The sequence below is a fragment of the Brassica oleracea genome, chromosome C1, assembly GCF_000695525.1.
Source record: "Brassica oleracea var. oleracea cultivar TO1000 chromosome C1, BOL, whole genome shotgun sequence".
Taxonomy (NCBI): domain Eukaryota; kingdom Viridiplantae; phylum Streptophyta; class Magnoliopsida; order Brassicales; family Brassicaceae; genus Brassica; species Brassica oleracea.
In genome coordinates this window covers 10612971-10627882 of record NC_027748.1, presented here as the reverse complement: position 1 = coordinate 10627882, position 14912 = coordinate 10612971, and the positions used below count along the sequence as shown (strand labels likewise).

Genomic DNA, 14912 nt, shown 5'->3' with positions numbered 1-14912 from the left:
TTGTGAAAACTGTTAAAGCTGTATTAAGTAGGCTTTATATACAGGTATAAGTATAACATACATATTATGATATTAACGTACGAAAATACTTAATTATTATACAAAAAAATACTTATGACACATTATTATAAAATCGTATTCAAATGTTATTGGAATACTTAATACTATATTTTGCATGCATGCAAGAAAAAGAAATAGACGGTACTGAATTTTCTGTGATTATATTTAGAAGGGTTGGGTTGATTCAGATTCATAAGGGTTTTGAGTTTTCGACCGCATAATTAAGTTTAAATCCTATTTGGAAAATTTTAAAAATCAGGTCGGGTTTACACAGATTTAATGTTCTCGACTTCTTTCAGTTTTTGGGTTTGAATTTTTCCGGATATTTTATTTTTCCGGTTTTTATTTTTTTTTTTTTAATAAAAAATTTGGTTCGAAATTTTTGGATTTTTGATTTGGATTATGTTCATAGAGGCTTTCATGTATTCGTTTGGGTGGAATTTGAATATATGTAATGTGATAAACAAAATATCGCCCAACAGGATCCGTTCAGTTATGTTTATAAATCGGTTCGGTATTTTTGGTCAGACGCGGATTACGGGTTTGATTACTTTTCCCCATCCTAAAATCTATAATGATTGACACACAAATTTTCATGTTTGTGAATGATAAATTGATAATCTACATTATAATAATGAGCCAGTTTCATCATTTCTGATGCGACATGTCAGCAGGTAAATGGACTCCACTTTTAAAAAGTATGAAAAAATGTTAAATTTGTGGCTCGAACCCGGGTTACTGTGATATAAACACCAACATTTATACCACTGAACTAAATGATACTTTGTACATTGATTACCGAAACTAATATATATTTATGAAAGATTTTTTATAGTGAATCTCACACATAACTGTAATGTTTCAATACTCACGTGTAACTTTGATCATCGAAACCTATTTAGTAAAATCCGCATTTTGTCCCAATAAAACTTATAAGTGGGCTAAATCTTTTTTGTACGTATCTAGGATTTTTATAGTACTCTATCTTCACCGATAAACCGAAGCGTTACCATTTTAGCTTATAAAAAAAATTCTGAAACTTTTCATCTTCACCTCTCTATATTTCCAACGATCAGTTATGGTACCGTTTCACCTCTGAAACGATCCGTCTCATTATATATAATTCCTCAAACAAACTTTGATAAAACATGCCTAAACGATAATTTGTGTGCCTTACAAAAAGAAATATAACTATATAACTATATAAGTAATGGTCAGCTTGCAATAATATAAAGCATATGTTTCTTGCATATACTAATTACGCACTATTTTTAATCTAAGCGGCGCTATCCAACTAATCGACTGCTAGATTTTAAGCTACTTCTAACAACATTTTAAGCACTTCTTGAAGAATCCTTATGGAATGGAAAATCAAATGGATAATACTAACCGTATACGATGAGTATAGTAGATTTATGATTTATCATTACCGGTGCTTTAATGAAACGCAGAGAATGGACCACTGACACCTATTTTCGTAGATTAATGTAAATTCTTTATGTTATGATGTATGACTAATTTATGCAGTAGCATAGGTATATACTTAAAATGTTCACCAGTTCTTCTGTTTTAGTTTTCCTTATTGTTAACTTTTCCAATTTCTTAGTCATCCGGTAATTTTTTTTTGTTAAAGGGTTTATATTATTAATTATTTTATTTTTATTTTTTAAACTATATTTTTATAAAGTTATGTCACCTAAACGAAGAGCAATGGATGCCGCCGCATTATGTGTACCCAATTAAATAAATTCTCAATTGTAAAAATATTCAGGTTCAAATTTGGATCATCTGTAGTTTTATGCATAAATTTTTGTGTCTAGTGTTATTGCCAGTAAATGTTTTATTTACAGAAAACGCAATTGGTAGTGATGAGACCTATAGATAGTTTATATAGACAACGTATATAGCTAGAGTCTTCTATTTCTGAATTTTAATAAGGATAAAAAGATAATTTACATACGACAATTTATTGATTAATGTTTCTCAAACAGTTTTTGCTTCTTTTTTCAAATCAAGTATATATAATTTATAAAAAGAAAAGAATATTTTGATTACAAAAATTACAAAGTTTGGTAAATATCACTATAATCTGATAAGAACTTGTTTAGCCAAAAAAAACCGTTGTTTTACTGCAGTAAAGCAATTAATTTAATTTGTGTCGTAATAACATTAATAAAGATTCCCTGTCAACATCTATTCTCTTTTATAGTTTTATTCAACCCCTAAACTGCTAAAAACTAAAACTCTCTAATGTGGTCTCTGATCATTCCAACGTCAGCAGACAATAAACGAAAAACAAAAGGTATAGAGGTAATCACATGCAGCTTTTCAACATATTCATTTTCACATTCTAATTCTGAATTGTTTGCTAAGACTTTCAGAAATAAGCGTATTAAAATAAAAACATATGTCAAGGACTAGAAGAAATATAATGTTGACTTCAAGTCGTACTGAGGTAGACAAAAGAAATATTCCTTCATATATACTTATATATATATGTTGTTAATAACCAGCTTGCAAAATTATCCCTTCAAATCAGCTTCATATGTAAACTGGTATAACAATAAACCATTGTGCTTCTTTTATTTTCTTTGGATTAAGGATTCGGTTTTGTCTAATAACCAGTTTTTTTGCTACGGTCGTAACGTTTTATCGATTAACACTACTCAGGAGTGGGCACTTTACCCGATATCCGAAGCCGCATCCGAATCCGACCCGAAAAACCCGAACCAAAATCCGAACCGAAGTAGCAAAATACCCGAACATATATTAAGTTAGGAAAGATTGGATATCCGAACCCGAACGGGTAATATCCAAACCCGAATGGATATCCGAAGATAACCGAACATATGTATACTTACCTTTATATTTCTAGTTTACATCTCTCATTTTATTTAAAATATTTATATTAATGTTACGCATACTTCAAAATTATATAGTATATCTATAATTATGGGCCGGGACAGAATAGCCTAGTGGTAACACTAGAGTGAACTGGATCCCAAGGCACCCGGGTTCGACTCCTCCGGGATTCCAGAGAGCAACCCAGTGACAAAAAAAAAAAAAAAAAAAAAAAAAAAAAAAAAAAAAAAAATCTATAATTATGGAGAAAGTGATTTGATATTCATTTAAAATGTATATCAAATTTTTTTTTGTATTAACAAAAAGTTCATCCAAAGTTTAAAAACAATAGCCAAATTAATATATATTTGTTTTTGAGATGTTATTTCTAAATCTATTAATCATTCAATCTATAAAAAAATAAAAATAAATCAGTTAAGTGAAATCTATATTTTTAAATATAAGAAACTTAAAAATGAATTTTTTTTCTTTTAAAATCTTAATATCCGAAACCTGATCCGAAATAACTGAACCCGAACTAAAAATACCCGAACCCGACCCGAAGTACAGAATTACCCGAACGGGTTCTATATCCCTATACCGAAATATCTGAAAATCCGAAGTACCCGACCCGAACCCGAATGGGTATCCGAACGCCCACCCCTAAACACCACCATATTTTTCCTCTCGGGCCATTAAAGATAATTTTTTTAGAGTTCCAAAAAAAGGAGTAGTAACTAAGATCGTTGCATATTTTTTGTTCAATTTTAAGAAAAATATTTATTTTGGTAAAATACAATCTAATAATCTTTTTGTTTTGTTAATTTGAATAGTGTGCTCGCCAAGAAGACATCAACCTTAATACTAAAACCAAAAAAACAAGAAGACTTCAACTGATTATTTTAGAAATATAAAATAGTTTGATACGCCCCTCCGTACACTTTCCTTGAACTCTTTCCTTTTCGATGCGCCCCTCCGTACACTGTTACATACCCGTTTTCGATTTTGTAGCACTTATTTAGTTATATTATCCTTAGTTTTTTTTTTTTTTTTGATAAAAATATTATCCTTACTTACCTTCTGATCTTTCTTTTTTCCCCAAAAAATTTATATTCACATATTTTATTTTGGCTATTTGTAAAGACTTTGCTCCAATATTTTCTTTAATGTCTCCTAAGACCAAAAAGATGGTTATTTGTTTTTCTAGTTCAATTCTTGCAACTGAAATTAAATCATTTTCACTTTCTGTTCAAAATTTATATATGATAACATTTAAATGTATAGTTCATACACACGGTAATATACCTTCTCATACATTTATATTGAGGCAAGTTTTCCTACTGAAGTTTTGAGAATAATATGTTAAATACTGTATCTAATTATATTCTTTAGCGGTATTATACTTTTCAAACACAAACTTGAAAACTAATGTGAAACTATGGTCCGGGAAAAATATTTATTAAGACCATCAATAAAGGATATGTATAATTATCCATGCATATATCGGACATGACTGTTAATATCAAACCAATTTGTTTTTTTTTTTTAACAATCTGTTACATATAAAGGAAAATTAATATAATAATAGAAAACTAATATAATAAAATTCTTTGATTATTTCTTTACGCAAATGAGATTTTCTTTAGAAAGAGCACTATATGATAATAAAAATTATAGATCTGCTTTTTACACTTTTCAGTGGATGTGAATTCTCCACATTTTAAATGTTTAAAACTCAGTTTGAAACTTGGTTACATATATTCTCAGTGGACGGAGAAGTAAAACACACATATATCCATCTCGCCAATTGGATTTGGAATATAAATGGGTGCAACTTACTCACTGGAAGAGTGAAGAAGCGAGAATGTTTCAAGTGTCACGATTAGGGATGTCAACCAAGGAGCTGGACCGCGGGCCTGGCCCGTAAAAGCTTGCTGCGGAACAGGATTAGGCCTCCATTTTGTAAGCCCGCAAAATTGCGGGACGGATTCAAAGCGGGACGGGTCAAAAACGGGACGGGTCGAAAGCAGAACGGGTCGAAAGCGGGATGGGCTAGAAGTCAACCTGCGGGATTTTGAAGACCCGCAACCCTAAATCCCCATTTCTTCTTTCACCTAAAACAGAGAGAGAGGGCGATTCGACGTTATGTAGCTCCGGTGACGGTGGTTTCAGGGTCGATGATGCTTCCGGTCTCCCAAGCGCCTTCGATTTGCACCGGTGAAGCTTCTTCGAGTCATCATAAGAAATTTGAAAACTCTCTTTCCACCGAAGAAGAAGATATAGTTCCCACAATGGGTTCTTCATAGTTTTGTTGTTCATATATATTTTTAACTAACTTCTATTATTCTTATTCGCAGAAGATGAAGTTGATGGTGAAGGAGATAAATCTCCATTTTTTTGTCGCTTGTTGGTGATAAAGATGAAGAACAAGAAGTGTGATTGATACTATTTTCTTTTTATTTATTTTTGGGATTAGCATATTTGATTCGGTATTGGTTTTATTTAATTTTGGATTCATTAAACTAAAGCATTTGTTATGAACTTATGAGTTATAATATTTGGATTCAGCAACTAAAGTATTATTTATTTTTAAAATGTTTAGAGTTTAACAAAAGTAAATAAACTAGTGTTTTGATCCAATTAAAATCTTCAACTAACAAGTGTATTGCTTTATCCAGTCCAATCATCGACTAAACTCACTTACTGATGCGTCATGAAACTGATAAAGCGTCATGAATCATGTCTTGAACCGTTCAGGAGCCATATGTCTGTTTGTAATTATATGTCCCGCGGGCCGATCCGCAAAGGCCTATATATTTTGCGGTACGGGTTTGGTCAGCCATTTTGAGGACTGCAGTCCGCGTGGGCCTGACCAGCCGTGACCCGCTCGAAGACGAGCCTGCTGCGGTACGGGACGGGATGAGATGGATTAACCTGTTTGACATTCTTTACGATCTATTTAAGAAAAAAAAAACATTTCGGACCAGAATCTAAGACCAGTCGGCCAAACTGTGGTTTTTATTAACATGCGACACTTACGCTTAAAAATAGAGTAACAATCTATTCGTGGATAGTGAAGCTCGTCATATACGTTCACATGAGGTCTAATTTTTGAGTTAATTAGGACATAATGTATATGGGAAACTATTTATAGTGCAAAAAGAGAGTGCAAAAAGAGGGAATTAGCTGTTCCCATGTGAGTTCACTGAGTTGTACAGAAGAGATTTGTTCCCGGAATGTCCGACGGATGCAGATAATATGGGGAAAGTAACTAACTCTCTTTCGGCTTGGATTCTTCGATGGAGGATTTCGGTCACTCATCTTTCTTGGTGTTTAAGGAGAAAGGAACTCTCTTTGAAAAGAGACTCTCACGCGCTAAATTTTGATCTAGCTATCTCTGCTACCATATAATCTTAGGATCGATTGATTTATTGCGTGACCATAAGGTCTACATTATTATACCGGGTTGTTTCTCCTTAAAGAGCTCTGGAGGACTAGCCTTGAAATTTAACAGCTCGTCCCTACAAGTAGACGCCGTTGCAAGCGTAGAGCCAATGTTAATGTTAAAGGTGTGGCTGCCAAAGTTGGACAACTTATGAGGATTTATTTAGGTCGACAGTCGACTGACTTGCTTCTTTTTTCGTGAAACGAATTAAATCTTTGCTAAATATTCACATTCACGGATTTTGTTTTATTTTATTTCCTTTGTTGCCGTAGTACTAGTTGCTAAATAGGTAATGTGCCATAATTAAATAATTCTGCTAGCAAAATTTGCAAATTTACATTTATTTTGAAGGAAGTAAAACAACACAAATATGGAAAGTATCACACCAAATTCTGCGATCGAACGTTGACTTTAAAAATACCCGGTCCAAATCGTAATATTCGACCCGATTCAATGTTCAAACCACCGGTTTGGGTCGGTCAAGAATTTAATTAAAATCAGTCAAAATCTTTTGGTGAATTCGTTGACGTGAGATTTTGACCATCGGAGGTTGGCAGCACTCTGAGTCCGATTCCTCGTCTCAGGGCTGGCGACTATATGAATCCCGGTGTGAACGTGAGTTCTCTCTCTCTCTTTATGGAGCTCATGCGTCTTCCATAAATATCTAAGGGGTTGTATTGAACTAAGTATTTTATTTAATATTGGTAATTACATGAATATGACCCGGTTCAATGATATTTGTTCGGAGTCGCGAACCGGTTCTACAATCTCTAATTACGGCTTCGCGTTTGTAGCTGGGTTCAACATTCAATAGGCCCCAGTTCTATCATTCTATGACATTAATTTGCCTTTTAAACCCATACTTTTAAAAGTCTTATGATTTTAGTGCCTAAACTTGTAAGTAGGTATGTAGAAACCCTCAAAGTTTATTTCCTAACGACATACTATTGATGCAAATCAAACAATCAGTTGTAGCTGTAAAGCTACCACCGTTTAAGCAATGCTAAATCACCGAGTGCTTCTATATTATTAGCTCACATAGAGTAAGAAACTAGAAAAATAAGAATGAGAGGTTGAATTTGTGAGAACTTTCAAATATAAGTGGTTGTATTGTATTTGTATCTAAACATTAATGGCCGTGCAATGATTCTAAATTTAGAAGAATAAAATAAATAAATAAAAAGAAGTCGAGTATATGGAAGCTTTTATTCTTTCTTTTGTTGTTGATTTAGAGACGATTAGCTAAATATATCCAATGGAAGCTTATATTTGTTAATTACATATTGATTGATGTTAATGGTCTAGTATATGGCATTAAGTCATGATTAGACAATTTTGCCCCTCTGTAATGATGAAAGCTTCTGCTGTAAATTCTGACACGCTGTAGAAAACAAAAAGAATGTGTTAGCTGATTATAGTGGTGTTGGAAGTTATAAGTTTACAGCTGGAGCATTTTTAGCCACATAATTTATATTCATATTTACTACTATATTATTAAAGATAAAAAACTGTAATTTACAAAGAGAAACTAATGGAAAAATAATAATTAACAATATGGTTATAACAATATAAAAATGATTACTAGGAAAAATTATCTCTCTTCGCAACGACCAAACAAACTATCTATCCACCACGATATAACAATATGGCTAACTCATTTCTATATGATATGTATAGCTTCGCTAAAAAGATATATGTCCTACAAATGTCTCTTCATTAGTCTCAAAAACTAGAGAAACTCCGAGCATATGAAAATGAATATATTTGAGGGATCTTCCGACCTATCTAACAACGATGACAATACGTAAAGGTTTCAGCTAATGTAATTTGTAACCGCTAATACATAGTGTTATATACGATCTAACATAACATGTACCAGATACCAAATTATATATTAGCTAACATAACATGTATCATGTAACAAACCATCTATCAATTGTTATATAAAATTATATATCAAGTAACAGAACATGTACTAGGTAACAAATATTTTATCAGATAACAACAAGTCTATGTAGCATACCAACCATTTATCAATAATTTGATATCGAACTATGTATAAGCTAAAACAACATGTACCATGTAAAAAATAATTTATCAGATAACAAACAATTTATCAAAAAAATGTATCAATTCGCAAACCATGTATCAACCAATTTATTAACTAACAAACTATGTATGAAATAATATATAAATCGACAAACCATTTACCAAAACATAAATCAGCTAATAAATTATGTAGCAATTAATAATAAATATTTTATAACATCTTACTTACTTCAAAAAATTTGCCGTCTGGATAAGTTTGTGAGAAATGTATTCACTCCCTTTCCTTTTTCACATGGCTTTTTCGTTTGGAAGAGGTTTTAAACTTTCCAAAGATCATTGGTAAAAAAAATCATTACCAAACTTTTAGAACAGAATTTTGAGAGATTTGGATAAAACTTGTGTTTTACCACAGATATTTATAGTTGGAGATAGTTAAAATTAAAAATGGGTTGATGAAAATATAGTAAAATTTCAAAGTGAACTGAATGTGAATTTTTAGAGATTGTCATAATAATCAGAAATTGAAATTAGAAAATATAGAATATAGTTCGTGTAAATGAGAGAAGAGGAAGGAAAATTACAAGGGAAAATGATAAAGAGTAAAGAGATAAGAGAGAGAATGAGAAAGAAAAAGAGATAGAAAAATAAAATAAAATCATTCGTCTAACACAATTCTTATACACATATCTGGTAAAATAAAATCATTTGTCTAACACAATTCTTATACACATATCTGGTAGGCTGACGTATTACACCAGCAGCTATACACGAAAGGAGAGACTAAAGAGTAAGGTATTTTCGGAATGGAAATGAGTTTAAAAAAGAAGAGGTAGTTCGCTAATATAGGTTGGATTTAGGGGCATGTAATCAATTTTTCTCGTTGATTTGATTTACTTCTGTGATGACTTTCTTATAATACTGATAAGCAAAATGTTATTTAGTGTTTTTGTTTTTGTGAGCGACATGTAATCAAAAAGTTCACCAAGTGGAACGAAAGACATTCCTACACGTAAACTACTGGTAATGTTTGAAAATTCGGTATTTTCTTCACAATAGATATGCACAGATGGATGCATATAGTCATATAGACAATGTGCTCGTTATGCCGACGTTGAGTATCTTAGTATGAATCATTTTTCTTTATGTAATTAACATACGGCTATAAGCTTCCTGATATTGTTGATATGATGAGTGAAGAAGATTCAGAGATATAAGGTAAAATACAAGGCTCATATTAGCAAAATCTATACCAAATTAAATGGAATCCGTGAACATGAGGACAGTGTAGTAGCGTGACATGGAAGTAATGCCACCGAATATAAGGGTTTAGTCAGGCGCTTTGTATTAAATGAATAAGCAGCTTCCATAATGCGTGTTTGCTATATAGTGGTTAGGATTGTTTTATACTGACGATAAGATGTTGACCAAATTGTTTTTAGGGAAATTTGTCAGGAACTAAATCTCTAAAGTATTGTCTCCTTAGAACAAAATTAACGTTTGTCACATTTGGACATTGACTATCCTTTTTGTATATAAAAATTCATATAAATTTTTTTACAAAGCAAAAAAATATGAAAAAATAGTTAACTTAATGTAGACAAGCATGTGCATGCAGTAGCGGCCCTGGGTAGAAGCAATGGGTAGCGGCCCTGGGCAGAAGCAATGGAAGCATCAGCTTCCGGCAGCTAATAACATATAGATAATCGTCGGCCAATTTGTAAATGTTCTAAGTAGCTCCGATGGTTAAACTGCTTGGTAAACTAAGCAAGGGTAGTGGGTTTGAATACCATTGGCAGCCTTTATTTTTGTTGAGCTTGAGAAAAATATTTTTGACATCAAAAGATGTTCAATAATAATTTAAAAAATTGGTTAAATGTGCTAGTAAACCATATCTACCATCTACGGCGGTTTATAATATGTAATCTAAAAGACACACAATGTTCTAAAGCATGTAGGCTGCGCATTATAACGAAAATGTATTCAACTACTAAGGCAGAATATGAAATTCACCATTTCCTCTATGCTCTATATTTCAGGTAGATTTAAAACACTAAACAATGTCATCTCATCAACCACGCTAGAAAATATAATCTAAACATTTCCTTTTTATCAACCACGCCAGAAAATACAATCTACAACATGTCTTTATATCTACGACAGTAGTATACTACGTCCTACTTATTATTATATTTTCTGAATTGGTAGAATGCAAGTTCTTTAACAGTTAGTAAACAAAATCCGAAAATCTTGCTAAAAACGGTTATGAAATATTCTCTAAATCTTTTAAATATTTTTTTTTCCTTTTTTAATTGTTATTTTTCCTAAATTGTGGTCTTCTTCATCGTTGTCTATCACGATTCCTTCTTCTTTTTTCTTCTTCTCTAGTTTTTGTTTCTATCTAAACTATGGATTCACAAGAAGAGGTTGAATGGTGTGACAAAGAGAAGAGCAATGGAAATGGGGTTCGCTTTTCTTTGGTGGATTTTGTGAAGGAAGGTCAACATTTTATTTCGAAAACGCTTTTGAAGGCAGCATTCGAAATATGTGCAATGGAACATAATTTCGACTATAAGCTTGTCAAATCGGATAAAAAAAGTATGGTACATTCGTTGCGCTGATGATGATTGCAGCTGGCGTGTTCGTGCAGAGGGCTTAACTGGTTCATCTTATTTTATCATCAAAAAGTATGTACCTCATCATTCATGTGCTCCATCCATAAGGAACGGTTCTGTTCGGACAGGTTCAGCAAAAACAATTGGTACTCTGATTATGCATATGTATGAAACTGCTAAAGAAGGGCCGAGATCTAATGATATAGTCCAGTATATGCATTCAGAACATGCAGTTGAGATATCCTACTCTTTGGCATGGGATGCACGTGAGTATGCAATCAACAAAGTGAAAGGCCTTCTAGAGGAAGGCTATGAAAAAAATTCACAAATACTTGCACATGATGAGGGAAGCTAATCCAGGGTCACACACGTCTTTTGAAAGGGATTCTAAAAGGAGATTCATATTCCTCTTCATCTCCTTTGGTCAGAGTCTTCGCGGTTTCTATGCTGCAATTCGGAAAGTTATTGTTGTGGATGGGACGTTCTTGAAGAGAAAATACAAAGGGGTATTACTGGTTGCTACTTCATTAGATGAAAACTCGAATTTATATCCTATTTCATTTGGAGTTGTCGACTCAGAGAATGACCTCGCGTGGAACTGGTTTATGAGACAACTTAATGTGGTCATTGCTGACGAGCATAGTTTAGCTTTTGTGTCTGATAGGAGTTCCTCAATTGCTAAAGCTATTGCTAACGTGTACCCGTAAGCTCATCACGGAATTTGCATTCACCACTTGCTGAATAATGTTGTAACATATTTTAGTGGGAAAGGTGTGGCTGGTTTGGTTTCAAAGGCTTCTAAAGCGTATCGAGCTGCTGATTTTCGTAAGTTGTTCACTGCTATTTACTCTATTAGTCCTGAAATTGGAAATTATCTCATAGAAGCCGATGTGAGGAAGTGGGCTCTTTGTCAATTCCTGGGTTACATGTATGATATCAGCACAACTAACCATGCGGAGTCGATAAATTCTGCTTTGCGTACGCCTAGAGAGTTTCCAGTAATACTTCTATTGGACAGCATCAGGGAAATGATGACTCGATGGTTTTCCCAATGTAGAACTTTAAGTTCTAAGCACTCGAAGCCACTGACCATTGTTGTGGAGAAGAAGATTGACAGAAGGATTGAGAAGTAAAAAGTTTAAGGTCTTCCCAATTAGCAATGACATGTTTTTGGTTCAAGGTGACACTTTTGACTGCATGGTTGACTTGGTCAGACGCACGTGTTCTTGTGAGAAGTTTGATCTGATGAAAATCCCATGCAGGCACGCCATAAAAGCAGGCTTCAGTGTTGGAATACAAGCACACACACTCACGGACGACATATACACTACTGCGTCATGGCACACAGCTTATGAAGAAAGCATAAATCTTATTGGTGTCCCTGAAGATGCTTGGACTGTTCCATCTCATGTGGAGCAGACGAAAGTCCTTCCTCCAAAGTCTAGACGAGCTGCAGGTAGAAGAAAGAAACGCAGATACGAGACAGCCGAAGATAAGATCCGTTCGTCACAAGGAAATCAAGGCTCTAAAGGTCGTAAATGCAGTCGATGTGGGATTCGAGGGCACGATAGGAGAACATGTGATCGAGCAATATAGGATACTCAGTTCGTTTCATGCAAGCTTTGTTTATGTTGATTTATGCAAGTTATGTTTCCGGGTTTTTTGGGTTACTATGTTTCAGACTTTATGCAAGTTCTGTTTATGCAAGCTTTATTCATCTTGATTTATGCAAGTTTTGTTTCAGAGACTATGAATGTTATGTTTCAGCTTTGTTCATCTTGATTTATGCAAGTTCTGTTTATGCAAGCTTTATTCATCTTGATTTATGCAAGTTTTGTTTCAGAGACTATGAATGTTATGTTTCAGCTTTGTTCATCTTGATTTATGCAAGTTCTGTTTATGCAAGCTTTATTCATCTTGATTTATGCAAGTTTTGTTTCAGAGACTATGAATGTTATGTTTCAGCTTTGTTCATCTTGATTTATGCAAGTTCTGTTTATGCAAGCTTTATTCATCTTGATTTATGCAAGTTTTGTTTCAGAGACTATGAATGTTATGTTTCAGCTTTGTTCATCTTGATTTATGCAAGTTCTGTTTATGCAAGTTTTATTCATCTTGATTTATGCAAAGTATGTTTAAGAGACTATGAAAGTTATGTTTCTCGTTTTTTTGGATACAATATTTCAGAGACTATGAAAATAGGTTTTTTTGACAACATTGTTCTGAACACGACAATAAAACTAGAAATCAGATTGGTTCAATCTTTTAAAATGTAACTTGAATCAGAACCATTACAATATCAATCACATTTGGACCAGAGACATAACAAACTGAAAAAGGTTCCTACGCAACCTACATCAAGCGAATGCTTATGGTTCATAACTTCTTCTTGCACTATCTTCTTCATGGAAATTCTCAAATCTTCAATTTCCTCATCAACTCTCGCCTGATGCTCAGCCATCCTTTCAATCTCATCAAGCAGAGCCTCGTCCACCCACTTAAAAAGATGATTTTCTTTTTTTCTCTGTTTGAAAACACAAAACAAATCAATTGACAAATCAATTGACATATAGAACGAGATTGATTGATATTTGGAAATATTTTGTCCTATTTTTATTCCATTAAGTTTGTAATTTTTAATTCATATAAATTTTTTTAATTTTATTAAGTATATTGTAAAGAAAATGACAAAACAGTACATTCAATAGGGATTAGTTCTATACGGACAATGATTAGTTCTATACGGACAAGGTTTGTGGACTTAGTTGTAAGGGGACAATACTTTAAAAATTTAGTTATATAGTGGCAAATTTCCTTTGTTTTTATCTTATTTTGCAATTTTTTTTCATAAACTAAACATTAAATCTTTAAATATATGGACGTAATATCTAGATTATCGACAACTCGGTTTCATACATTATTTCTTCGGTATCAATAATTAGGTTGAGTCTAATTCTTATATTAGCGTTCAGTTGGGATTTTATATTATCTTTTATTTTATATCAAAAGATTTTACGATAATTGAATAAAATATTTATGGCCCCATAAAGATATTATATTAATTTCTCTATAGATAATATTTTAAAGGGAAAATTTGAAAAAATAACTTTCATTAGGATTATATTTTGGAAACTATACCATCTTTTATTGTTTTTGAAAAGTACACTTATATATAAGTAAAATGACAATACTATCTACTTTAAATATCTAAATTAATATTTGTTTAAACATAAATAATTTTGAAAATAATCCGTTAAAAACTTTTCTAAAAACAAGTGAACAACAAATAAACAATACAATTTTCACTACATTTAAAAAAATACTATAATATCTCTCCCGGAAATAACGCCATCACCACTTACTTTGCTGTTTTTTATTTTTATTTTTCAATTCACAGAGCATATATGGCATTGCTTTTGATCTCCATTTTTGAACCGTTTACAAGTCTGGTATTATTTATTCACCGATGTAAATCTTAGCGTAATAATTTCTTGTTTTTAGCCTCGTCGATATGGTCTCCTTTTAACTTCTTCAATTCTCTTATTCTTTTTTTTTCCAGTTCATTCTCTTCTGATTTTAGTTCCATGGTCTCTTTCTTTCATTTTTCCTCTATTTGCCGTGGTCTATTTCTTTCCTTTTTCTAGAAAACAAAAAAACAAACGTTTGCTTCAAATTTCCTCTGAACCTGAATTTTAAACTAACCAAATGACAACAATAACTATAGAGAATGAAAGAATAACAAAGAAAAAATAGAAAAAATGGTTATCTTTCTGAATTCTTTAAATTGCAATAATGTTGTATACATTTTTTGTTCACATAAAATTCTGTAAATTTAAAAGATATAGATAAGATTAATATATTTCAGAATATTTCTATTTGTTATATTAATATATTAATATTTATTT

General features: G+C 32.4%; 1 protein-coding gene across 1 annotated transcript; it reads left to right on the top strand.

Moving 5' to 3' along the window:
• Positions 1-11348: 11348 nt before the first annotated feature.
• LOC106331199 lies at positions 11349-12603 on the top strand. The gene is made up of 3 exons (XM_013769523.1): positions 11349-11710; positions 11771-12136; positions 12270-12603. The coding sequence occupies exons 1-3, from the start codon at positions 11349-11351 to the stop codon at positions 12601-12603; spliced, it is 1062 nt and encodes a 353-aa protein (XP_013624977.1).
• Positions 12604-14912: the final 2309 nt, after the last annotated feature.